The sequence below is a fragment of the Choloepus didactylus genome, chromosome 2, assembly GCF_015220235.1.
Source record: "Choloepus didactylus isolate mChoDid1 chromosome 2, mChoDid1.pri, whole genome shotgun sequence".
Taxonomy (NCBI): Eukaryota; Metazoa; Chordata; class Mammalia; order Pilosa; family Megalonychidae; genus Choloepus; species Choloepus didactylus.
In genome coordinates this window covers 46,326,191-46,352,478 of record NC_051308.1, presented here as the reverse complement: position 1 = coordinate 46,352,478, position 26,288 = coordinate 46,326,191, and the positions used below count along the sequence as shown (strand labels likewise).

General features: G+C 40.8%; 1 protein-coding gene across 9 annotated transcripts in view; it reads left to right on the top strand.

The window, feature by feature from the left end:
- PROX1 (prospero homeobox 1) overlaps positions 1-26,288 on the top strand; it is a 60,804-nt gene that overhangs the window by 23,277 nt on the left and 11,239 nt on the right. For 8 of the 9 annotated variants that reach the window (XM_037823988.1, XM_037823956.1, XM_037823947.1 and 5 more), the window contains 2 exons: positions 1,716-1,823; positions 7,697-7,891. In XM_037823988.1, coding sequence (XP_037679916.1) covers positions 1,716-1,823; positions 7,697-7,891 — 303 coding nt within the window. Of the gene's footprint in view, positions 1-1,715; positions 1,824-7,696; positions 7,892-22,072; positions 22,389-26,288 lie in introns of those variants that run through there. The other variant, XM_037824001.1, reaches the window with a different exon arrangement.

Genomic DNA, 26,288 nt, shown 5'->3' with positions numbered 1-26,288 from the left:
TCAGTCTAATGGAGGTTACTGAAGGGCCTTTCAGCTCTTTCCTTGGCACAAGAAGTATGTCAGTCATAAATTACCATCTTTCTAATCATTCAAGATCTCGAATGAAAACACAAGTTCAGTTAAGCTGCTTGGGTTTACAAACATAAAACCAAAATTTCTTTCTTTGGTTTTTATTTTCAGTGGGAAAAAAATAAGCACAATCCCTAACTTTTCTATTTACAAAAATAAAGATGTTCTTTTGAAAAATCACATGGGATATTCAAGGGAGCACTCATTGAAGAAATTCTCAGAATATTTGGTTAAACATCCTGTTATAAGTAGTCAGGAGCTTATCAATATTAATTTGATTATGCCTCCCAAGTAGCTTGCTGGTTTCCCTTCATTCTTAAGATGGGTCATGGTGTACTTGACGAAGATCATTTGGAAAACTTTACCATTTCCTAAATAACTGTGTTTATTTGACCTTTCTTCATAAAGTGTGAAATTTTGGTTGTGTAGTTGTGTGTGTGTGAGTTTGCACAAACATGCATGTTTTTCTCTTTTCTTTCCTTTTTTTTTTTTTTTTTCTTTAGCCCAGACTCCCTTTTAAGAGAAGCTCCTTAGAGAAGCTTCTAGGAAGGACCCTTAATTGACCTTGGGGGGACCACATTGATTTTCTCCACGTGCATCTTCATTTCTGATAAATTATAAAGCCATTAATTTGCTGAGGAAATGGCAGGGCCAGGCTGCAGCACAGATGTGACCAGAGCCATCCCAGCTCCGCGTCTGCTGAGGAGTGCCAAGAATCTGGGGGAGAATCAGGAAGCCTGGATTGTTATGGTTAGCCTCACATTCTCTTGGGAACGGTTTTAGTTGCTGCTGTTTACAGATCTAAAAGGTAATGATGTTTCCAGATAAATAGGCCTTCTTATTTTGGGTAAGTGGCTATTTATTGATCTGGTAACCCACATTTATTGATTTGTTAGCCCCAACTCCTGTGTCACTCTTAAAGGAGTTAACTAAATCCAGGAGAGGCAAATTGTATTTGGTTTTGGATCGTTGCTTTAACAAAAGCAACACCCCCAACTTCCATTCTTTCTGTGCCAAAATGGCCCCTCCCAAGTTTTAGCTCTTATTTAAAAGCAAACAATTAAAAGGCTATAATAATATGATAGGGAGATAGTGAGTCAAGATGCTCTGCTATCCCTAAAGGTAAAATGTGAAGTTTTGTATAACAATGTTCAAAATAATGCATTTTTATGTTTTCATGTACATCAGTATAATAATTTGATGCAAACTGCATGGTGTGGAGAGAATAATAAACAGGACTGTAATGACAAAGAAGGAAAAAAACTCTTATGATAAAAGTTGTGCAGCGCATGTGGGTGCATTTGTCTCCTTAGCAACAAGTGAACATATAGACAGCATACAGACCTAAAATGGGGGGGGATGTTTTGCTTCCCTCACCATGAGTAGCCAAGTCTCTCCAACTAAATTGTGCATCTTCACCATTACATTTGGTAATTTCTGAGAGGCAGTGGTTGTTTTGAACAAGCAGCAGCAAGTTAGCAATGGATTACATGGCCAGGGCCATCGACCCCCAAGTCATTCACACGGCGGCTTGGTCAGCCTTCAGATTCTCTGGGGGTCGGGGCGGGGATGGCATTGGTCATAGAGGTAGAGGTGGCAGCTCCTTGTGTTTAAAGAAATTTTTTCCTTAACCAATTGCATCCTACATGCAGGAAGGACTGTCACCCAATCACTTGAAAAAAGCAAAGCTCATGTTCTTTTATACCCGTTATCCCAGCTCCAATATGCTGAAGACCTACTTCTCCGATGTAAAGGTAGGGACATTTTTTTATTATCAATTTTTTCACCTACATGTGTGGTAATGATTTGAACATGGAATTGGTTCCTTAATACACCTGTGTTGCAATTGATTTAATGCACTTGTCTTTTTGTCTAAAAGCGAACCAAGCAAAGATGCCCCTTGTGTATAAAGACTGAAGGACTGTTACTAATAAGCTACATGGGTTTTCTCTATAGTCTGTTTTAGTAGCTTCTTGGAAGAAAGTTCAGCTGGTAATGGATGGATGTGCTTTAGAGAATGTTTTTTTCCTCCCTTCAGCAACAGTAAACTGTTTCTGTTTTTGTTTCTGTTGGTTTCCCCATATTTGTGCTTATGAAAGCAAACTCTAGCACCTCTTTTTCTCCCTGTCGAAAAGGAGCGTACATTGAAATTCACTATGCAGTAGCTGCTTAAAAACAAAAGTGATGATTGTCTCTTATTTACAACTTAATTTGTTGTTGATGTAGAGTACACTGAGCATAAGGAGAATGAATAAAGTGACAGATTCAGGACACATTATTCAAATGAGGATATGAAAGCTGTCGGCCTACAGCTGCAGCCTCCCTTATTCTACAAGATATTGGGACCTCCTGGTTCTGAGTGTGTATGCATGCGCGTGTGTGTCTGTATGTGTGTGTGTGTGTTTTAAGTAATTGTTTGCATCAACTTGATGTTGTGTTAATCATCTGTAACTTTTTAAAACATAGATTGGGTTTTGATGATGATAATGACACACATGGTATCATTATCCAAGGAACTTGATAAACATTGCATTAGCTGAGATTAGTTTATTAGGGTTGGTTGCTTTTTTCCCCACTCCTCCCCTCCCCACCCCCATATGTACAAGTTCCTATTTCTGCCATTGAGAACTCACAGGCTGCCAAAACATGTTCACTCCTCTATGGCTGCCCCCCACGCTGCTTGTTTTGTACTCGATGCCCAAGTTGCTTCATTGGCCCCATTTTGCAGGCCGTCTCATTCCAGTTGCCTTCACTGATGTTTTATTTGGCCTTAAAAGAAAAGTTCTGTTTCCCCTCCTGTTTGCTTTTGAATTGTGTATCAACTTAAGCCTTTTATCTTTCTCCTTCCCTGGCTGTGCTTCTTAAGGGGAAGGCATGTTTTCTCCTCGTTCAGTGCCAACAAACTGGGTGAGACAGGGAAGTCAGAGAAAGCCAGTAACTTCAACAGCTGGTTCAGAATCATTAAGCACAAAAAAGGCTGAGTGATACAGTAGGCCAGAAAAAGGGTTTGGGCTTCGTGGGGGACCCTCTAGAATAGACAAATTTAAGAGAATTTGTCAACTGGTTGAGGGCCAGCCAGCTTCTAGAGCCCAGGAGAACCTGGCAAAGTCTTCTTCCAGGGAATCCTTCCAACACTTTAGCTCTTGGAGGAGGACGAGGGGGAGGGGAGTGAAAGCACTAACATGTGCGCACATGCATGCCTGGGTGTGTGCGTGTGTGGATGTCCATGTAACCTCCTTCGCCCCTGAGTACAATGACCTGAAGTGTTGTGATATAATAATGAGAAAACCTGATATCATTGATATAGCACCTTTCATCCAGAAGGATGCCAAAGAGCTTTACAAACCGCATACATAGGGATCACTCACCTACCATTGAAATACAGCCACCTGGAGGGTGGAAAGCAGCAGCCATTCTGAGCCAGCAACACTACCCAACAAGTAGATGTAAATATTACAAGCATTCGTGTTTGGGTATGTGTGGAAGGGGGTGGGAGGCAAGGGTGGGGGAGATTGTTGAGCTGTAGTTTTATAAATATTATGCAATGTAAATCCATAAGAAATAGTTCTCATTCCTTTAGAATATATCAGTAATTCAGCTTTGCAAATAGGCACGTACTCTATGCAAATAATAATTAAATACCTGGATGAATATTTTATTTTAAACACTAATATTCAGATTATAGATTCTATCTATGCTCTATCTATGCTGGAAGGAAAAAGCTGTTAAAGTATATGTGAGTCTAGTTAATAACTCCCAATTATTCACTCTAATGGAGGGGAAACAATAGGGCATATAATGCAAAACAAAAAAATCACTGAAGGTCATTTCTCTTTTATTTTTGGAATGAATTATACATTTTTAACTTTCCTAATTATGTTTTTTTTTTTTTTTTTTTTTGGCTAGTAATAAATGAATTTTTATTCCCTGAGCTAACACTGATGCTACCATCATGAAAAGGAAACATAGCCAGGCAAGTGATCTAGAAACTTCCCAGAACTAAGGCAAAGCATTTGGGATTTCTTAATATCAAGAATAATCTGGAAATCCAATGTATATGCTCACATATACAAGTATATGTATATTATGCCCTATACACATTATGCATAAATGCATATGTAGATATGTAAATTATATATGGATAGGGATATAAAGACATGTTTTAAATACATGTATATATAGCTTTGTACATCTGTAGATATATATAAAATATATATAAATGTGGATACTTATTTGCCAGGCTGCAATAGCTAGGTATTTCTCTATATGTCAATACACAATCCAAAATTTTATTTTGATCAGTATTCAAGAAACCACTAGAGAACTGAGAGGTCCTTCCCTAGAAACTGGTAAAAAGAAACCCTGAAATGAAACCCTGCAGAGTATTCTATGTCTTAAAAAAGACATATTCCTGTTTCTGTGGATCAAGTAACGCTTGCCAAAAAGATACCAGCCTATACTTCAATGGGCTACATTCATGTAAGAGAAAATTCCTAATGCTAACAAAATGTGCCTTTCCAAATCATAAAGTCATTTCAAGCAGTGATTAGATGTTAGTTTTGCAAGTTAAAAGCAGAGAGACACGCACAGAAACTATTTTGTTCCATGGATAAGGTGTAGCCTGGGTGGACATCAAAGTCACAGTTGGAGGACAGTGCTGGGTTAGGCCAGTCCTCTGACCAGCTCCAGAAGGTGAGCCAGAGAAGGAGTGCAGCACACTCTTTTTCTTTGGAATGGATACACTGCTTAACTTTTGATGAGTGACTTCCATTTGGGTAGGAGGCATATGCTTTTACATTACTTTAAACAGAAAGAGGAAGGAAATCATATTTGATCCCAAGATGTTGGCATGTTAAGAGAGTTTCTTCTTCTACAGTGATGAAGTGTATGAAGGATGAAACCAGGGCTGATTTAGTTTAACTCCTAGAGTAAGATTCTAAACAAAGTTCTATGTTCTCACAGAGAGTCCGACTTAATTCCCTCACAATGACCTTGAACCTGACGAAAAGCTCAGCTCATCATGGCTGCAAATCCTCTGAGAAGGGCAAGTGGGCAAATGTGAGAGAGATGCCAAGGATGGATGGGCTGTACCATCTTCCTGTCCCCTACTGGGTGCAGACTTTAATGTATAAACTAATAACTCTTAGACCACTAAATACAACAGATTCGGTGTCATTTTAGCTTTGAAGAACAGACGCTCACAGGCTTTTCAACCCGGCAGTGTTAAATGATGTATCTCATTCCCTCCACCCCTTGAGTCAACTGCTGCCTAGCCAGATTAAGGTGTCAGATTGATTTGTTTTATACATCTTTTGACCATGCTCATTGAATATTTAGGAAGTTTCTTCAGCCCATATTGAGGCTGAGATGTCCCGTGGGAAGCATTAATCAAAGTCACAGAGACTCGTACACTGTGGAAACACAGCCTCTTTATTGTAGCGATTAGTTTTTGCAGTAACACATTAACACACTACAGAGCTTTCCTTTATAGAACAATTGATCCTTTTCTTGTAAGCCACTACAGAATGGTAGAAATTAACTCTTTAAGGTTTAACACTTTTTCTCACCCGGTGTGACTATCTGGAAAACAAACAGGGGGTTTGCTTTTTGCTTTTAGCCAGCAACTAAAACCGAACAAATTTCAGTTCACTTCTAGTGGAGGGAAACGCTGTTCTTCAAGCCGTTGTGTTGGTCATTTCACTTGTCTCATGTTTGGGGCGTCTGTTGTTTTTGTCCATTCTTTCTCTCTGGTATTTCCATTCTCCAACAATAAGCTTTAAATCTCCCTTTATGTCCCATTCCTAAATAATAGCAAGTGCACTTACTTTTTTGTCCTCCCCATTAGGTCATTCATGACCATTCTAGAAAAAAAAAATGCCCTTCTATTTTTTTTCCTCTACAGTACTCTTGTCCATATGAGACAATGTCTTGTAACAATGCAGAAGCCTAATCTCCATGTCAAAGCAATTTTCATTCCCCAGTGCACAGCCTGCTATCATTTTGTAATGTTTTGTTTCTTATTCTAAAAGAATTAAAAAGGAACAGTAAGCCGTCACGGGGGCCTGTAGTCCTTATCTCAGTGTCTGGAAATTTGGACAGTGTATTTTACTGCTGAGATAAAATGGAAAGAACTCCAAGTTCAGCAAATCGTAATGGGTTTAAGTTCTATTGAAATCGGCAACCAGAAGATCAGATAACGGGGGTCCTTCAGTTGTCTTTTTAATCGGGTTCCCCGCAAGGCTGAATAGAGACAGAGCAGACACACAGAGTGAAAATATAATTCTTGGATAGGTTAAGTACATGTTTGAACTCTTGCAAGCAGAAGCGATTTGCTGATGGCTTAATCATTTTCTGGTCAATTATCTGTAAGGACCCTTGCAACTGCATGGCAATTATGATGCAAGTTGGCCTTTTGGGAGAAACACCAGTCTCCCTGTTTCTGTTTCCTTGTTACTTCAATTCTCTGCCATAAATTTTCATTCATTTATTATGTTTGCTAGTATAGAAACAAGTTTCTGTGTAGTAATTACTGCCCGAATACACACTTTAGCTGTCATCTTTTTGGAGTCTGGATGTTCTCATGGCCAGTGTTTGATAAGTGTTCTTTGTTGATTTTTGATGAATGTACATCTTTTTCTGGGGGCCCAGAGAAGGGAATGCCTGTGATGACAAAAGGCAGGGGGTTGTCTGTCAGGCAGCCTGATATAAAGCTATAGATTTATTGGTTTTGACTTGGCAAGTTGAGATGCATCTGTCCTTTACGTGAACAGAGGACTGTCAATAAGGATGGTATCATTTGCAGTGAATCCAAGAAGACATCTTCATTTAAAAGGTCATAGGGAAACCTTGGTAAACAAAGTTTTAAAACCTAATCATGTTATAGTAAGTTGGCATTTAAAAAAATGTAATAAAGATTGTGTCTATGTCTTCTCTGCACTATGACTTAACCACACCTCCCTAACAGCATGGACACCAGCAGAAGGGAGTATGGGTCTCATCCAGTGCTGATTGTAGAGAACAGATGAACAGCGCGGCAGTCTGCCCAGACGGCACTGGACATGGGTACTGTGGGCTGATGTTGAGTGAAATCATGGCCAGATAGGCATGGGGATCACTCACTACCAAAAACAAGCAAAGGCCATATTCTTCCTGTTTTTGCATGAAAGTCATTTTCCAGCGTTGAACGAGGCTGTGATGTGGTGGCATGGAGTTCTCATTTTAAACAAATCATGCTAGCAGTGAAGTCATGTGACTCATCATCTCTGGTACAACACTTCCCAGGATTCTATAGCTTGAATGAATTTCCACAAGAAGTATAAAAATGGTATTGTTTCACTGGAAGATTAAGAACAATGTTTCTAAAAAGACATTTGGTTTAAGGAAAATCAGATTTACAATGTGAATTTTCCATTTGCAATATAGAGAGTTGTGATGTGATTTCTATTATTGGTATGTTTGATAATATTCTGTAAGTATGTCATTCCTCTCACCAATCTTGCTGCCATTTTGGAGGAATTTAAAACATACCTTACCAAGTAAAGAGGGGAGGGAAACTTTTAAAATGCTTCAAATAATAAATGAAGGAAACGGCAATATTCTTATCCTTTTCAACATTTAAATTTAACAGTTCAACAGATGCATTACCTCTCAGCTCATCAAGTGGTTTAGCAATTTCCGTGAATTTTACTACATTCAGATGGAGAAGTATGCGCGTCAAGCCATCAATGATGGGGTCACCAGTACTGAAGAGCTGTCTATAACCAGAGACTGTGAGCTGTACAGGGCTCTGAACATGCACTACAATAAAGCAAATGACTTTGAGGTAGGAACTAATCTTTATTTTTTGGTCATCACCTTTTTCCTTTTTTTAAAAAAAAAAAATGTATCTTTTGTAGAAAAATTCCCAAATCTGCTTTTGTCTTGGTTTCTCAGGTAAACATCCCCCAGATCATGGGAGCTGACCTCTTCCATTTCCTCTCCCGTTCCCTGTCTCTGCTCTTGTGTGGAGGGTTTATTGGGCCATGGAGAAGGGTACTGGAGAAACCAAGGAAAATGGCAGCAGATATTTTAGTGATTCCCTTTCCAGAGCAAAGGTCTCTGCTCCAATAGACTTTTTTCATATATAGGGTCTGGGAGGTCAGTTGAACCATTATGTGTTATATTCAATGGTAACTATAAAAGGTGTTTTCTAAAGAAGTCTGGAAATGTTGGAGAGGGAGTGATTCCATGGTTTCTAACTCTTAAAGATATGTATTTCCTTTGTGGAGGAAATGGTATGAGAATTTGTGAAGTATAGATCATAAGAGTTCCATCAACATCTTTTTTACTGTTTTTGTCTTTGTATTTGTCCTTTTTGGGGGAGAGACTCCTGCCTTCATTGTGCATATGTGTACAAGCACGTGGCTGGTTTTTCCTAGACTTTGATATTAGTATGTATCTACAACATGCATATTCTAGATACACACAAAGCAGTATAGACAATCTCCAGAAAGCAATATCCATGTAACAATAAAGGATGTGTGACGATGAGTAAGGCATTTCTAATGTGGTGCCTCAGCAAACAGTTTTTATCATAACATGATGACTCTCTACAAGACAATACTAGCAAATCTCCCAGTACTCACAAAGGCATTTTGCTGAGCCCTGCTGACTGAGGTGACAATAGCTGGAAGCAGAATGTAGCACGAATTCTGCAGGCTGTAGCCCCTGATGATTGGACAGGCTGTGGGTTGATCAAGTTGGTCCATTTCTTGTACTATGTTGGCGGGTTGTTGTAGGAATCTTCTCTCCCACAACTGCTGGTGCTGGAGCCTCACATTAAAATTGTTGCCTTCCTCATGTGAGTAGGTACCGATGAATGCCCAGGAAGCTCTCTATTTGGGAGGAGAGAGTGGCACCTTGGTCTGGCCTTGTCAATAACAGGACCTGATTCCTAGTGCCCTCCCTGCTGGCCCTTTCCTTTCTGGGTTCTCTCCCTTACTGTTTTTGGTGGTGCAGATTAGCTATGGTGGATCATAAAGAATTCAGTGTGGAAAGTTAGTGGTGGTGAAGTTATGGTTTTTGACTCTGAAAGTTTGAATGGTTTTACTGTAAGCCACCAATTTATCTTTGTCATCCAAGAAAATATATTTTCTTGCCAACCATAGGGTAAATTAAAATTTTCTTTTGCTGAACACATGAAAGGTAGGGATCCTTTTTGTACTGCTTCACTATTTTAAAGTTTCTGCTGTAACCGAGTATGGTGTACTATATTGGCAGAATGCTCAACAAATTTCTTCTAAAGCTGAAGTATATGATTATGGCTAAACATTATAAAGAAGTCTTAATTTAAAGCTTCATTTCTTTTTTTTTTTTTTTTTCTTTCTTTCTGATAAGTCTGTTGCTCAAAACCTTAAGCTAAGAGACTTCGATTGTCTGCTATTGGACTGTGTGCAGTTTATGATATAAATTTTCAGTTGGCAGGATGGATCAAGCTTCATAAAAGAATTGCCCAAGAATCATGGGTTGATTTTTGCATATTTCTGTATAACAAACTCAAGAGAACAAATCCTTAAAGTGCACATTAGGATTTTCAGGGTTGTTTAAACCTTACCTGGATGGAATTTAATCCCCTACTCACAGCTCATGGGCCAAAATGGCACAAACTGGGGATGACTGGCATCAAGAGGTACCCAACAGGCTGCTCCATTTAGCATCATCTAAATCCGCCTTTAATATGATTAACATCTGATATTTCTCTTTGTGAATCATAGCCACTCTCAGCCAGGCTACCTCTCCTTTATCTGCAGTGTCTATTTTAAGACCACTTCAGTACAAGGAATATGGGGCCTGGGGAGGAATTTTGTCACTTCTCATGTGACTTCAGACAAGTTACTAGACTATTCTGGTTCTAATTCCTCTTTCAGTTAGAAGAAGGATATTGCCAGCAATGTAGTGAGAAAGAAGCAGGACCATGAATTCTGCCCTCTTCCCTCACACGTTCACATGTAGGTATGCACAGATACACATTCTTCATCACATAGGATTCTAACGTTACTAAGTAGTTTTCAATTTAGCCTCTCAGTTTGGCGCATTTACTAACAAAAGCTTCAGATAAGGTGATCCCTTCTTTTCCATGCCTCTGTGCATGGAGGTCAGTGCTCAAGTGACATGCTTAAAAAGCCACTGGCCTTATCATTGGAGCTTTAGCAGTGTGGGCCGTGGCTGTGAGCCAAAAGTAGACACAGCACCTCAAGCCAAATACCTCAACTGATATTTTGTGTGCTACTTCACTTTGTATTTACGTTTCTCATGCTTAAACTACAGATTCAAGTAAACTGAATCTATAGTTTAAGTATGAGCGAGGGAAGAGGAAGGCAGAGTACAGAACTGTATACCTTATTTTTCTTTCAATTCTTAAATAGAGATATGGAGCATGGTAGAGAAAGTTGTGGCTTCATGATGCCCAAAGATCCAGTTAACTGAGTCTTAGCTGGCCAAATAATGAATGTCTTATTGAAGGCATTTTTAAGTTTCTCATCCAGTTGTTTGTAGCAATAATAGTATAGACAATATTAGCTGACCCTGTACCATGTTGCAGGCCCTCTTCTAAATGTTTACCAACATCAACTTAATTAATGGGCACGATATTAATGACACCATTTCTAATGTAATAAGGAGAAAAGTTTCCATGTTCCTAAAGTTTTGCTGTTTTTAAAGTAATTATGGATGGGCAGGGGCAGGGAGAGAGAAAGGGGCCTGAGGATGTAGCCAGTGCTTTCCCTGTCATGCTTACTTTTTTCCTTCCTTCTTTCTCTCCTTCTACTCCTTGTCTTTTTTCAGCTTTCTGTCCCATTTCTGCCTCTCTCATAAACTTTCTGGTGGTACCTCTGTCACAGCTTAGCACCATCCTCTGCAGCCCCTGCTGCTGCTGACTCTCAAGGCCAGAAAGGGTGCTGACCTCTGGCCTACAGGAAAATAAAGCAGGTGGGGAAGGTTTATCACTAGCAAAGAGGGAGTGGCTTGTGCCTCTCTCCTATTCTAGACCCTGCATTTCCTGCCCTTTGTGAGTCAGGACCTTCTAAGTGACAGGAGAGCTTGTTCTGCCTTTTGTATCAGTCTACACAATTGCCAAGATTCTTGGCACAGCATTCAGACTTAGGGTGGTGAGAGCTTGAGAAGACCCAGGGGATGTGGAAGAAGACACTGAAGGAAAAAAAAAAGAACTATGCTTTTTAGTTTGTGCGAAAGGGGCAAAAGTTGGCACGATAACATGGGTGGAACATCTTGATTCTGAATGTGAGTTTGCAAATGTGTACAAGAGGAGGGGCATTCAATTACAGGTTACATCCTTCACTCCTGCTTCTCACATTTAATGAGATTGGCAACAATGAATTTGTCTTTCCAGGTGTTATGGTATATATTTCCATGCTTCATTCTCACTTCACTTTGAAGAGCTTCCAAAAAAATGTTTTATGGGGAGAAAAGAAGGTTTGGGATTCCTTCCCAGTTTTTAAATCATACCAATACTTCTGACTTTAGGGACACTATAAGTTAGGTTTTATTGTTTTTCTGTTTTACTCAACTGTGGCAAGTAAGGAAGGTAATGATCATTATATGGTGAGCTAAGAAAGGCGGCATGATCCAAAAGTTGTGAGGTTTGGGATGGTCTGAATGTAAGCTGAGAAGAGAATGTGTGTGACATCTGTATCCAGGCACATTGGGGTACTCTTTCTCATTCTGGGGTGCCATGAGGGAGCTCTTCTCCCCAAGGCAGTAAGACAGGCAGCCTCCATGGGCCCCTCCGTGGCTAACCGCTTGCCTGTAGAGGGTCCCAGTGACCAGTAGGAGTGGCTAACCTCCCTTCCCCTCAAAAAAGACTCAGGGTTTTGGACAGAGGCCTTAGGATCCACTGATTACCAGGTTTGTAAATGTCATTTCCTAAGGTACTGATATCCCACTGGAAGCTGCTCCATCGCAGACCATGTGTAGTTGACATTTTTCTAGGTGACGTGACAGGCAAGAAGGGTACTTCCACAAACTTACGTGTTTTCTCATTTCCTCTTGGAAAGAGAAAATTAAAAAGCAGCACCCTTCACATAACTCCACCACCACATACACACACAAATACACCTACTTATATATTTCTCTCCACCATCCCTACCCCCATTCGCAACCCACTCCTGCTTGCAGCAGAACACGTGTTTAAGATTTAATGTATTTGGAAGTCTTTCATTTACATTGTCATCTCTTTAAAGAAAAATGAGGACAGGTGGATTTAGGAAGCGCTTCCCTCTGCTCCAAATAGATACTTAGAAATATGAGTGATCATTTGGAAGACTGCTCTTGCAGTCTCTTGGCCTCAAAGCCACTAAGCTGTTTAAATGATCGCACAACACATTCTTGGTGGGTGGTAAAGAGGGAAAGAAACCCTTACATTTCTTTCCTTGCCAGTCCCACCATTGACAAGCCAAATTGATCCTTTAAGAGACTAAATGGATGTTCTCCAAATATACGTACACACAAGGCTGTCTGGGCACATATTCCTTCTACAGAATTATTGGCCTGAAATTTGAAGGAGAGAGCAGTAAAGAAACCAAGTGGGGTTAAAGGGTTGGGGTGGGGTAGAGGTAGAATTCTGTGAACATGCACGAGGCTCCGCGAGGCTCCGTTTTTATAGCGCTCTCCTTTTGGGATTCAAGGTGTTCATCAGTATAATGAAGCAGGCCTATTGATTTACCAGCTATTTGGTAATGTCATTGCATTTTTAGCTCCCTGTGTCTTTTTTGTCATTGGGTTACATTCAAGCACAGTAAGATCAACTTTAAAACCTCCTTACTCAACAGCTTTATTAGTTATAGCATTCCGTGACCTTTCTCAACATTCTTAAAGAAAAAGATACAGGGTAATGTCGCTTTACTTTGCTTATTGTCCTTTGTTGGGGTGAACAAAGCATTTTCTACAGTGGCTATAGCACATAATTATACAGCTTTCAATAGCAGTGTCTTGGCACATATCAAAGTTCAGAGGAGCCTTTAGAAAAAAAAAAAAAAGATGTTTTGTGGCAGCCTAGGGAGGGTCTCATCTTTCCTTCAGAAAATAGTTCAAGGCTCTTCTGTCAAGCTTCCCTACTTAGAGCTTTTTCTCCTCCTGCTTCATAAAGTTTAAAGGGGATTCAGTGGAGTTCTATGATCTATTTCCTTTGAAAGATTGTTCCTCGGCACAGAGAGGCCCTTTGACTTCAAGAGTTCACAGATTCATGTCTTTAGGTATCATATGTCTGACCTTATCAGTTACTCCATTTAATGTAGGAGAAAAAGTCTCAACTCTTTGTGTTTGTCTGTTTTGCCTCTGTGAAATGATTTGGTGAAAAGACCATCCTTTTTAACACACCACTGAGAGACCGTTCTGACTGTAACCTACCCTGTGGCTTTTCTCTCTTAAAAAAAAAAAATTGTCCTTGTGTTTTGTGTATGGATGAATTCACAGTGAGAATAGAATTATACAAGGGCAGGCGCACACACAAAAAAATCTTTTGCTTTCCTCCCCCACCCCCCCACCCCCATCCCATGATCTATTGCTTCTCTCCGTGGCTGTACCCCAACAGGCGAAGCCATTTAGCAAACACAGAGATAGCGGCTGCAGTGCTGGGACGACACAGGGTTTTCCCTTGCTTCGACCTACCCCTAAGGTCTTCATAATTAATTGTCCTTCAGAGATGAGGAAAGTTCAGAGACAGTGTGTGGAGTGATGTCTATTGTCTGACATTCAGTTCTCCTTGCCTCGGCTCTTTTTCTTCGTCCCACAAAGGGTTATCAATAGGAGAAAGAGAGCAAGTTCTCTTCTGAGAGCTGTCGGTGGTGGTTGTAGTTTTCAGTGGGATGTTGTCATTGTGTTCAACCCATCTTGGATTAAATGTCTGAAGAAGTTTTAACAACCTTTTGAAAACTAGCCTGTTTATTTCATCTAGATTAAACAAAATCATTTAGCAAACTAAAGCTTGTTCAAAGTTGACGATCTCCCCTTCAAATGGCAGGTAACATTTTAAATCAAATTTGCTCATTTTCGGCCCAGCATTTTATTTAACGTTAACTGGTTCTTTTTCAGTCTTATGCCAGAAAATTCGCTTATTTCTCCTAAATACGTCAGTATACATTCGCAACATGCAATATTTTTGCAAACATTCCTTTTGGTTCAGGATAGAAATATAATTTTTGAAGATAGATTTTACCAGCCTAAAAACATTATTTCACCTTTAATGATTGCCTTAAGCCAATCTTCAGTGCTATTTTGTAACATGACATAAAACAAATACAATCTGCTCCTCTCCCTCCCTTTTTTGGCTGAGACACAAAATAAAGAGGCAATCCAGAGACAGCTATTCGAGAAGTATATAGGAAAAGGAGAACTGTCTATTAATGATCATTATACCACTGTTCCTGTTAAATAGGGTGAAGCCAAGAAAAACAAATATAATCATTCTTCCGAGGAGCAGTTGAATTAGTAAATTAGAAAGGTTTAAGACTAGTACATTGCAGTGTTCATGACGACGTCGAGGTTGAAGGGAATCATATTTGAAGGAAATCTCTGCCTCCCTCATAGCAATTTCTCTTGGAGGAAGAGACCTCTAGGACGGCCACAATTGATTCTGACCCCATTGTGCTCTGAAAACACTTTTACGACAAACCTTTTGGTATTTAAAGAGAACCTGTGTATGGAAGTTGACACAACTAATACAGTCATACCAAAAAGGAGGTCATAAAAAATTAAAGTTATTCTTATGAATCTTTCATTAGAAGCAATGAAAAGGGACACCAGTATAGCCAAGTCCTTTGTGCTGCAAGCTCTTCTTCCGGGCTCTGAGCTATTGTTCTTTCAGCTCCTCAAACAGACTTTCACTTTCAAACTGACAAAAGTCACTTAAAAGCCAGACAGCTGTACCAACACACCCACCTTACTGAGCAGGAGCCACAGGCAGGTGCCAGGGCCGCCGAGAGGCCTTATTTAAAGTGGGCAGTGGCGGTTTTCTCCTGCCTTCCTGTTGCTTTTGCATTGGGGTGCTCCTTTTATTGCTCGTTCGTGCTCCCCATCAAGTTCCCCCTAAATATTTCTTGTATTCTCCTTACAGTGTGAAACATTGACACCCCTGATGATATTTATACCTTGGCTTGTGTGGCTAGGGTCAAGCTAATGAAAGTTGGAGCTCTCCCAGAAGACAAGGGAGTCTGGCTCAGAAAACACTTTCCTTCCTTCTCTCCCCTGCTCCTTGGTAGTCAGCTTTTTTCCATCCAGTCCAAATCTCTCTTAAGCTTTACAGATTTCTGTCAGGAGCAGCTGGGCTTAGATGGGAACATCCACCAAAGGTAGGGACAAGCCTCCCCTTAGAATTTAGGGTGGAGGTAGGGCTAGGCAGGTGGGAGTGCTGCCCGTATCCCAGCCCACAGGGCAGCAGCCGCCGTGGGTCGTGGTGGCCCCCCTGTGAGTGTCCCCCAGGCCTCCCCTCCCCTGTCACCTTGTGTACAGTCTGGTCTGTGACACTGATGGTGATTATGTCATTATTTTGCTCTGGGGGCCCTGGCACATCTGCAGAGCCCAAGCACATCTTCTTTGTTGCGCTGGCAAACGTCCCACGCCACAAATGCTTCATTAGCCCTGCTGCCGGCCTCCTTGCCAGACGCGAGTGCCCAAATCCAGGCTTCTTTTTGCTCCATTCTTTTGTGTAGCTGATGATCATGTATTCATCTTCCTGATTCTTCCCCCATTTTCCTCGACTTCTGAACTCCAGATGTCCCAGTTTTCTTGCCCAAATCACTCCATGGTCTACAATAAGAAACAAGGTGACTCTTTCCCCCTTAACCCATCACACTCCTTCTGACCTCTTGTACATTTTCACTCCCAAAACGAATAGTGACTTTGAATAGCTCTCAGCCGTAAGGACTTACGTTCTCAAACTTGCAGTTGGAAAAGATGCCACGTTGTTGTTTACAGGTTAAGAAGGGAGACAGGGTTAGAATTAGAGGTTGTTAGATATTACTGATTATATGTACGCCTTTCTTTTTCATCCTCACCTCTCCTCCCCCTTCCCTCCCTCTTTTCTTGGCTCCTTTATTTTTTTATTGAGCATTGCTACCTTTTACCGGTTTTCAGAAAGCAATTTAAAATGGGAGTACAGAAAATATTCTTCACACCTCACTGTGCATGTTACGGTCGTCCGAAGGTTCCTTTTCTCTGAATGAAATCTTCATCTCCACTCTACCCCTACCAAAATACCCTCTCCTCCTCCTTCTGCTGTCATAACTTCCCCAGCCCTCCACAGTGACCTATTATTAGATACTTAAAGTGGTTAACACTTAGCTGTTCTGGGAATGAGCATAAACATTTCTCTCTAAAAGTTTTATTTTAGATATTTAACAAAGCCACAGCTTTTAAAGGTATATTGGTTTCTACATTAACTACAGTAAATTTCAGGACTTATTATCTTGGTCTTTGATGGGTACTACATAATTGGTATGTTTAATTTCCCCTTAAATTTGAATTAATTGATCTGTGTTAGCATATTATGAGCCGCTTCCCCAATGGAGAGTTTGGCTAGCTTTTATCCCCCAACCACTGTGACATAAGATGCTTTAAATGTCTCCTTCTCTGATTTAAACATAGGTTTTAGTTTTGAGACATAGCTAAAGGGATAAATACATATATTTTATGAGAATTATGGTCAGATCGTTGCCCTAAATTCTAATTCAGAATCTTAGGACAGAGTCCCTGGTAAAGATTAAAGAAATCTCCCTCTGAGGAATGAGCTGCTTGTATTGTACCAGGTTCCTGAGCATTCCGGTCACTGAGCCCAGTTCCAACTATCAGGAGCCTCCCAGCAGCAACCTAGCTGAGAAGAAGAGGAGAGAGGTGGTCAGATTAGTGGGGCACTGAGCCCAGGGTCAGCCCTGGCAGGGAGCATGTGCGGAGTGGCTGGTACCCGCCATGCAATCAAATCATCTTCAAAAGACTCAGGAGGTGCCCAGGACACTCCTTACCTCCTAGTATTAGATCATTATGGTTTTATCACCTATACGGTTATTTAAGCCATTTTTAAATCTAACCCTCTTCTCAGAATGTACCACTCCTTGAGATAATAATTGTTTAAATTTATTGCTTACTGTGCAAATAGTACCTTCTTTTCATGGCTCTTAACGTGATGCCCCTCAAACTCCAAAGGGATATCCCTTGTCATAATATCCTGGGATTTGTGAACAGGGTTGTGGCCATATTCTCCATTTCCTTTCTGATTTTATAGACTTTGATCATTACTCCCTCTTAATCTTCATCTCTCCAGATTAAGGGGCTCTAATCCTTTTTAAAAGCCTAATCTCATACAGTAAGCGGGCTGCCCCTGATCATTTTAGCTGCCCGTCTGTAATGCTTTTCCGGCATGACTGTTTTCCTGAGGGGCAGTTATGATGCTAAACAACAGGGCAGAATTCCAGGTGTGGGCAGCCACACCACACTTTGGAAATTGTGTTTTATGCACACTCAGTGGGACTTTTTCGGTTGCCCCAGAAGTTTGTCCTTGGAAGTTGCATTTCTTGAGTAGCATCTCAGTAGCACTTAGTGGTTAAAATTATCCTCTGAGACCAACATATGAGACCCTTGTCAAGTAGTCTGGCAAATCTGATGGACATACCCAGCCGAATTTTTAAAAGGAGCAGATCCAGCCTGCTTCCCAGTTGTTTTCAATTTTTTTGGTAGATAAAGCATCAGGGTGTTTGACATGAAGACACAGCCTTAGACTTGGGCTTGAGGCTATAAAAATGACAACCATGTCAAAAAAGCTCTGGTTTCTACTTTATTTGATATTATTCTCAGGCAGAAATCAAAATGTTCACTTATGAAGAGGCACCATTTTATATAAAAGCACCACCTTGAAATCTTAAAGAGAAAACCCTTTGGGGGATCTTTCCATTGTCAATTGTCGTGGACCAATACTATTGTAGAGCTTCAGAGCACAGACTCTGAGGACAGCTCCTGAGATCAAATCCCAGCTCTGCCACTTTCTAGCAGTGATGCATTGGCAAGTGTCTTACTGTCTCTATGCCTTAGTTTCCTTATCTGAAAAGAGGGGGAAATAACAGTGCCTACCTCACGGAGTTGTGAGAATTAAGCGGCACATAGTAAGTGCTGTATAAGCATTTGCCCTTTTTCATCTGCAGAGCCAAGTAAAAGGTACTGTGTCACTGCCACGTGGATACCCAACTATTGCCTCATTTCCTACCGACCCGAAATAGGAAAACAAACAAGCAAGCAGGGAACTCTCATATCCTCCCTGTTCTGAGAATTGGGACAAATACTCAAAGAAAAACTGGTTGTAAAACCAGAAAGCAGTTCTTCCTGCCCCAAGACTTCAACAGAACATCTCTGGGAGTTTGGAATTACCTGTTTCAGATGAGGAACTTGGCAATGAGATGACAGGGTATAATGGAATGAGCTCTGGACTGGAGGGTCGGCTTCCCTCTGGAAACAGCTGCCTTCTTGGGCTTTACTTTGCTCACCTGTAAAATGACAAGATGAAACTCAGAGCTTGTTGTAGCTCTGAAATTCTGTGATTCTAAGAAAGATCACTGTGCATTCTTAAAAATAAAGTCTCTCAAATCCCAGACATAACGCAGAGCTTTAAGTGGTGAGTGTGGAGGCCCTGGTTATCCAGACGGGCTCCCCTTGGGGCCATGTGTACCCTTATGGCTCTGCTATGGCTTAATTATCTGAGTAAAACTCCCTAGGGCACCCATTTTAGTTTTCTCCTAAGGCCCTCTCTGCAGATTCAAATCTCAGCAGTGCCCTTGGAGACGCAGCAACTCCCTTGCTGGGATTATAGAGATTAATTTACAAAATTATTAAACAATCTATTGACTGAATTGGCACTAGCCAGTCTACTTGCTGCTCACTTTTATTTGTTGCTTTGGCTGGGGTGGCCAAACAATGAAAAATTTTGTCCTCAAAGCCTTCATGCATGTGGGTTTTCCGGAAGACGATGCTGAGGGGGACAGACTAAGGGGGAGTCTGCACACTCCACACAGATTTCAACCTAAGCCACACCTCGATGCAGAAAATTAGCATTTGTGATATGTATTACCCGCTACATAATATACAGTGTTTCCCTTCTTTGGGGATGGAATGAGCTGTTTTAGATGGTATAACTACCTGCACTACTAGGCTTGGTTGGTAATTTTTGCAAATCCGACAGCATCCTTTCCTTTAAATATTCCCAGAAGGATAGCAATCTAGATCATAAAAGTCTTTTCCACTGGGATTTTTTTTTCCCCTGTGAGTTTGGGGTTGGTACATAGCAAATCCTCACATGTCATTGGGTAATGAATTTTTCGTGTATCTTATAGTTACTGTACCCAACTTCTTTTTTTAAGGCTATCCTAAAATTTTGAAGTAAAACCTGGTACTAAAAGTGACTTTTAGTTAAAGCTAACATATTCACTGAGAACTTGTATGGGACCTGAGGAGGGGCAAAAGCAGAGAAATGACATGAAGCTGAAGTAGGTGAAAGAACATGAAAGGCTATGGTTTCAAGGCCACTGCACTTCCTTTAACATATAACCTATTTTCAATGATACATCATTTTTTTAAATTTAAATTTATTTATTTATTTTTTACTAAAATAATACAATAAAGGGAGACAGGTATATTTACAAAAATCCATGGCTGGTACAGTACATAATTTTAAGACACACTAAATGCTACAGTCTTTCAGGTCCTAAGATTATTACAAATATCAACTCAAAGCTTGTGTTCAGGTCCAGTTTTTAAAGGAGAAAAAAAAACCCAAATATTAAGTCACACACTTATTCAAAATACAGCATATTCCTTCAAGTTAGCAAAAATGCACCTCCCTATTAAAAAACACAATACAGTAATTAGTGCCATTCACTTACAGGAGCAACAATTATTTAGGCCCCTTCCTTCAAGTTTGGTTTTGAAACATGTTGGCATCTTTATCAAATGTGGAGGTGGCTAAAGTAAGGGGAAGATGTATAACTGGAGGGAAGTTCCTCTACAGAGTGAACATTCACTGTGTAAATAAGTCCTATTTTCCTTCTGTTACCACACAAAAAGTCTTTCCCTTATCAAAATTCATACTGCAAGGTTTGGAAATATGTGCTTTCCCAGACTAAAAATCAGAATCATTATTTCCAACTACGACAGCAAATAGGTTTGCAGTCCCATAATAATTTTACAACTGCAAATTAACTTTCTTGCTTATAATGAAAGAGAGAAAACACCCATAACTTAGTTACCTTGGTAGACTTTAACATATTATTTGGGACATAAAATATTCACCAGCCAGAGATTTATTTTCCTCTTCTTTTAAGCTTGACAACGTTTAGCAAGAAAAACACAGGGGCAAAGATAACGTCATTTTAAATGACCTGAAGATGTATGAGATAATCTGTATGTTGATTCCTGAAACTGCCTTTCAACAGGGCCAATTCCAGGTCTTGACAGCTTCCTAAAACTTCCCACCCTGTCACCCGAAATGCAACTAGGTGTTGGTAGAGGTAGAGCAACCTCCCAAGGCTGGGAGCTTATTCTGGAATCTTTCTGTGTCTTTCCAAACTAGTCACCATTCTTATATCAGATGTCCAAGCCCTTCATGAGTGCTAATGTAGCTTTTGAAGTACAGCCCATCCTTAGTTTTGGCCATGGGTAATTGTGGAGGAGAAACCAATAGGGTTTCCTAAGAAACGCAAAAAGGAATCTCTGGGACAGAACAAAGATCTTTCGATCAAAACCAAGTGATGGGACTGAGACTGATAATCCTGTCCTTTCCCAAAGCATCTCAGATATTATTGCGGCATGATCAGCTATTGTGAGATGATTGGCAATGTCATCCAGGATCCAGAGTTCTTTGACGCTCTGTTTGATTACCATCTGTATCACATGGCACTTTCCTGGGTGCTTACCATGAGCAACGCTGTTCCCAGCATCCTGTCTGATCCCCACTTCCCAGCAGCTTCTCCTCAGGCCCACCACTGACATTGCTCCATCTACGTGCCCACAGGACAAGCAGACTCATTTTAATATTAGCCGAAGCAAAGCCTAATTACAAAGGTAAATCTGCCTCAGAAAATAATCATGTAATGCATTCTCGAACAAACCAGGAGTTACTGTGGATTATCTGTGTCCCAGCTTCCCTTCATGCAATATTGGAGAGTTCATGCCATGTTGTTTTTGAATAATCTGTCCAATAATAGGGACATCTATCTATTTTACCATCTTGCCTAGTAATTGTAGCAAAGGTCGAACTTCAAGGAGCATCATGTTGTCTTGGACTTGGACAGTGATGACATATTGTTCATGGTGCCAATTAGAAGGAAAGTTAGTTAACACTGCAGTGGGACTGATACACTGCTTGCAGTGCTTATTCTTTCATCTAATGTATCAAGCTGAGGGGATAGATATATCATGGAACACGAATAGTTTTCCCTATTTAGCACATTAAATATTTACTGGCAGGAAAGCGCCTAATCAAAGCAGGAAGAGCCTGAAGTTCTCCTGGTTCTTGACCATCTCTCTGTGTGTGATTTATTAACTCTTTTCCCATAGACATGGGCAGCATTAACTGCATCTGAGGAACAGAGTTACATTGCAGGTTGAATTTGGGTGAGTCCATTCCAACAACCCTGCAAGAACAACCGGTGTACAGGCCCAGCAAGGCACACCAGGATTAGTGCAGAATGAAAGAGTGTTAGGCCTTCAGAAAAGTTGTTAGCCCCCAAGTTTGGCTAAGAGCAGGGGTTGGCAAACTGTGACCCATGGGCCAAATGTGGCCCTTGGTCTGTGTTTTTACCCCCGCCCCGTCCCCCCAAGCTAAGAGTGGTTTTTCCATGTTTGAAGCATTGTAAAATAGAAGAATATGCAACAGAGACTAAATCTGGCCCACAAAGCCTAAATATTTGTTATCTGGCCCTTTACAGAAAATAAAATTGTTAACCCCTAGCTGAGGGTTATTTCTCTCTTACAGTGCCTGAACTCTCAGAGTCCCTTCTAGTTCTGAAGTTCCAAAACTCCGTGACTCTTTGATGGAACAGTTTTGATCCAGCTCTTACCTGAACAGCCTACCGGATGTGTAATCCCAGAAGAGATCTTCCAGATTTTAAGATTAGACAGTATCTGAGTAGTATCTCAGGTTGGGGGGGCGGGGATTAGTTTTAGTTTTTGACGCTTTTTCTTTGATTTCATTCTTGTTTTATTTTGTGTGTTTAAACTTGGAGTCACTCCTGGAGACATGTGCAGCATTTGGGAGAGAAGGAAAATATACTCCGTTACCACAAATAACATGGCAGTCATTTTGTTTCCTAACATATGTCACGCCAAGACTTCCAAGCATGTTCAGTAAACCAAATTTCATCACCTCGAACTAATTTGCACAGTCTCATAGAGTTTATAATAATGGCATGTCATTCTGCTCCCCGCAAACTAGTTCCTCCTTTTCTGGGGCCGTAAGAGAGACGGTTTTACTTGTATTGATACTGACAGGCAGCATTGCCAATGAAATGCTTATATAATAAAGAATGTATGCAAAATTTAATAGATAGACTAGAAGACGTTAAGAAATTCCTTTTCTGTTACTTGGAAGTCAGAATTATTCAAAATGCTCAACTCTAGCACATTGCTGATACTTATATGGTGTTTCTATCTATACATAGTAAAAATATATAGAAATTTTATTGTGAATTCTATATTTTCTAAATACCCACTCTTTTAAAAGACAAATACACAAATTCTGGTGAGGAAATAAATACTTAGGGGATGTTTCTGCCCTTGATTCATGCTTGTGTCAGAGAGGTGCACACAAAGACAAATAGCGGCACCCTGCTCCCCGCACTGCAGCCTGAAGTCCAGCTCCACAGAGCCTTTTTTGTGAAGTCCCACTATCCATCCAAGGGAGATCCTTGACTCCCTCCTTGGCAGTTTCCTTGTGAGTGTTTAGTTTTTATTCCATTTCCCCCAGTGGGCCACTTCCACGAAATCGTTCATTTCTGGTTGCTACTCCACCGGTGATTGTAAGGGCAGAGATGGCTTTGCTGGATCTCATGGTTTAACTTGGACGTGTACATGCCACAAGCTCGGTGCAGACCCCTGCCATGGCAGCAGGCCTGGAGAGATGCTTTCCTTTTGCCCCATTTTCTAATTCTCCCCACCACTCTTTCAGTCTGGCTGAGAGAAATCTTGGGGCTGGTGTGTGGGCCATCCGCTCCGCTGCCTTCCCCAGGCCTTCCCTGGGTGTGCTCCCCCCATCCCCGTGCTCCCCGCATCCCCGTGCCCCCTCCTCACATTAACATGACACAGCACGGGGAGCATGGAGCAGGAGCAGCTTCCACCGTCTGAAACCGCTGATCCCAAACTCGCCAGAGAATTTGGCTTTGGGATTTTGGCAGGAAGGCCTGTTGCCCATCAGGTCAGCATGAATAAAGATTTCTTTCTTTCTTTTTTAAAGTCAACTGAGACCTCCCCCAAAGCTCTCTTTCTCAAGACAAGTTAACCCCTTCTCTCAAGTACGTTTTCTCTTCTTGAATGCATGGTGTTTGTTTTATTCTTTTCCTATGCGACAACGAAGAAATCTACCGTACGTAAAATTTGGAAGCAAAATCAATTCTAAGCCAATCTTATCATTTTTAAAGTATGTTTATCCAGCTTTATAGTAGGAACAAGCAGACTATTTGAAGGCCACATACTTTTCAAACCTTGGTTGCAACACGTTTGCCCCATTTTGAAATTGTCTTTATCTAGCCGAGAAAACGAAAATCTATTTGACAAAGTGGCACTCTGACCAGTTTATCTTGCAATATGGCTTTAGCTCACTGAGTCTATTGATTTCCTTAAATTAATGTTTACAGAATGCTACTGAATTTTGCTCAACAGGACATTGTTCTTTTGTAGCTTTGTGGAAAAAAAAAATTGATACAGACTGTTATTACCGTGTGTTGCTTTGCTTAGACCAAGGAAACTGTTTTTTTAAGGACAGCCTTGAACTATAGCCGCTTCCTACAAGCGTTTACTCTTCACATATTTAAGCAGCAAAACATGTTACTAGGAAGTGGGCCCACTCTTGGGGCCTACAATTGTGTGGGCATTAGATTCCTCTAATCCTTTAAGGTCCCCCAAAACTGAATGCCACTCGGAGCAGGAGCATCAGAACGAAAGAGATGTTAGTCCAAAGCCCAGTCGTTGCAGAACCTTCCTCTGCCTCACTCAATGTAACACGGCAGACATCTGAGTGCTGCTTCTGAGCCAGTGCCCTCGGGATGATGCTAGTCCTTCTAAGCACACATGCGAGCATCCTAACACAATTTAAATGCCATTTAGTCACTTGTTGGGATCCCTATTATAACACCTTGCTACTGGCCTTCCCAGGGAAGTGTACATTTCCATTCATCTACGGACAGCGTAGAAAACAGAGATTAGAACCACAATCATGAAATGACCAAAATCAAGCTGAGGAAACACAAAGTACCTTTTCTCAACTAATAAAACTGCCCGGGCAACCCCCCTCAAAGCATCGCTCAAAATAATGCTTTGCACATATTTACTAATCACAGTGAAAGACTTCCCAGGACTGAGAGCTCTTCTTTACAGGTTCAAACCACCAGCTTACACTGGATGATATTTTATGTTCTCTAAAGCACGTTCATGTTTGCTTTCTCATTTGATCCTTCCGTGTAATGAGAGGGCATTGGAATACAGGCCTATGTCTCTCTATGTGTAACATCCCGCACCATTTCTTCTTTTCTGAAGGGTCAGTTAGTCCCCGGCTGTAAACACAGGATAAATGCATGCATGACTGCAAAGGGAGACTCTTAGTAACAGCATCTTGTGACCATATTTTAGCTCCATGGTTCCCCTTTTCTGTCTCCAGCCGTAGAGTTCAGTGAAAGTGAAACAGCGGAGAGAAGCAGCAATAACATATTTGTTCTTGCTTTGCATCTGATAATCTCTATGAGGAGTTATAAAGCATCTGAGTTTATCCATTTAAGTCCACTCTGTCTGCAGTATAAGTCCCCAGCTTGTGCCACTGCTGTCAGGAGATATGTCTCTCCTTGATCAATATTTACTTAACAAACAGCAGGGATGGGAGAGTTTGTTTAGAGGAATCATGTGCACACCAGGGTGAATGAATGCTCGGGAAAGTACTTCAACTGTTTGTCTCCTTTCCTAGGATCTTTGTGTGCGTGTGTGTGTGCGTGCATGCGTGCACAGGCCCCTTTTCTCTTAACTTCTCCAAAGACACTAAGAAGTCATCTAGAAAAATGCTTTGCTTTATGATTAGTCCACTGTTCACATCATAAGACAGCTCATGGTGCAAATTAAGGTTTGAAAACACCAACCCAAAGTTTGTTTTTTCCCTCTGTGTACCTGTACATGTTAAACATTTAGGAAAGGGTCTTAGACTGAACTAAACATTCAGAAGGTTCTTCCTCTGACCCCTTTCAGGTGTGCAGAAGGGAGGAAAATGAGATGGAGGCAATAAAATCAGTTTGACGAGGCAACTCAAACTATACATTTCTGATGGAATTACATAATCTTTGAAAAGGTCCAAGGAGAAAAGTAGTTTTCCAGAATTTCAGAGCCACTTACCCAGTGTCCAGCATTAGATTTGTTTCAATCTAATAACAAATATGAGTAACATGGTGCTGAAGTTTAGAAAGCACTCTTCCTTCAACTTCACTGAAACAACTGTTTTAAGGCTCAAGTCTGTGCCTTCAATACAGTTGACTCAGAGGCATCTGGGTCTAGATTGAGGGGTTTTGTTTCTGTGTGGGGGTCGGGACTGTGGGGGGCTGTGGGAGTTATTTATTTATTTGATTTTGTGAATCAGAGTTGTAAAAGCCATCTGAAATATTCATGCAGAATTGTCTGAGAAGCCCGTTTCTGTTTTATTTACTGCACAGTAGAACAGCCACAGCGGATTAGTTCTACAATACCCGTAACAAAAGCCCAACAGCTGATGCATGTGATGTTAGGAGGTGACAAAACAGTTAAAGTATGCTGCTGGCTACAGGCAAGCAGTCAGCAGATGCAGACAAAAGGGTTTGTGACAAGAATAACTCTCTCCAAGGCGAGCAGTGAAGAGTATCCAAAATACCAATACCCTTTTCTCCTTGACATTGTCTTCTTACAGTCAGCATTTTATTGCCCTTTTATAGTATTAAAAAAAAAAAAAAATGGAGGAGGAAGAA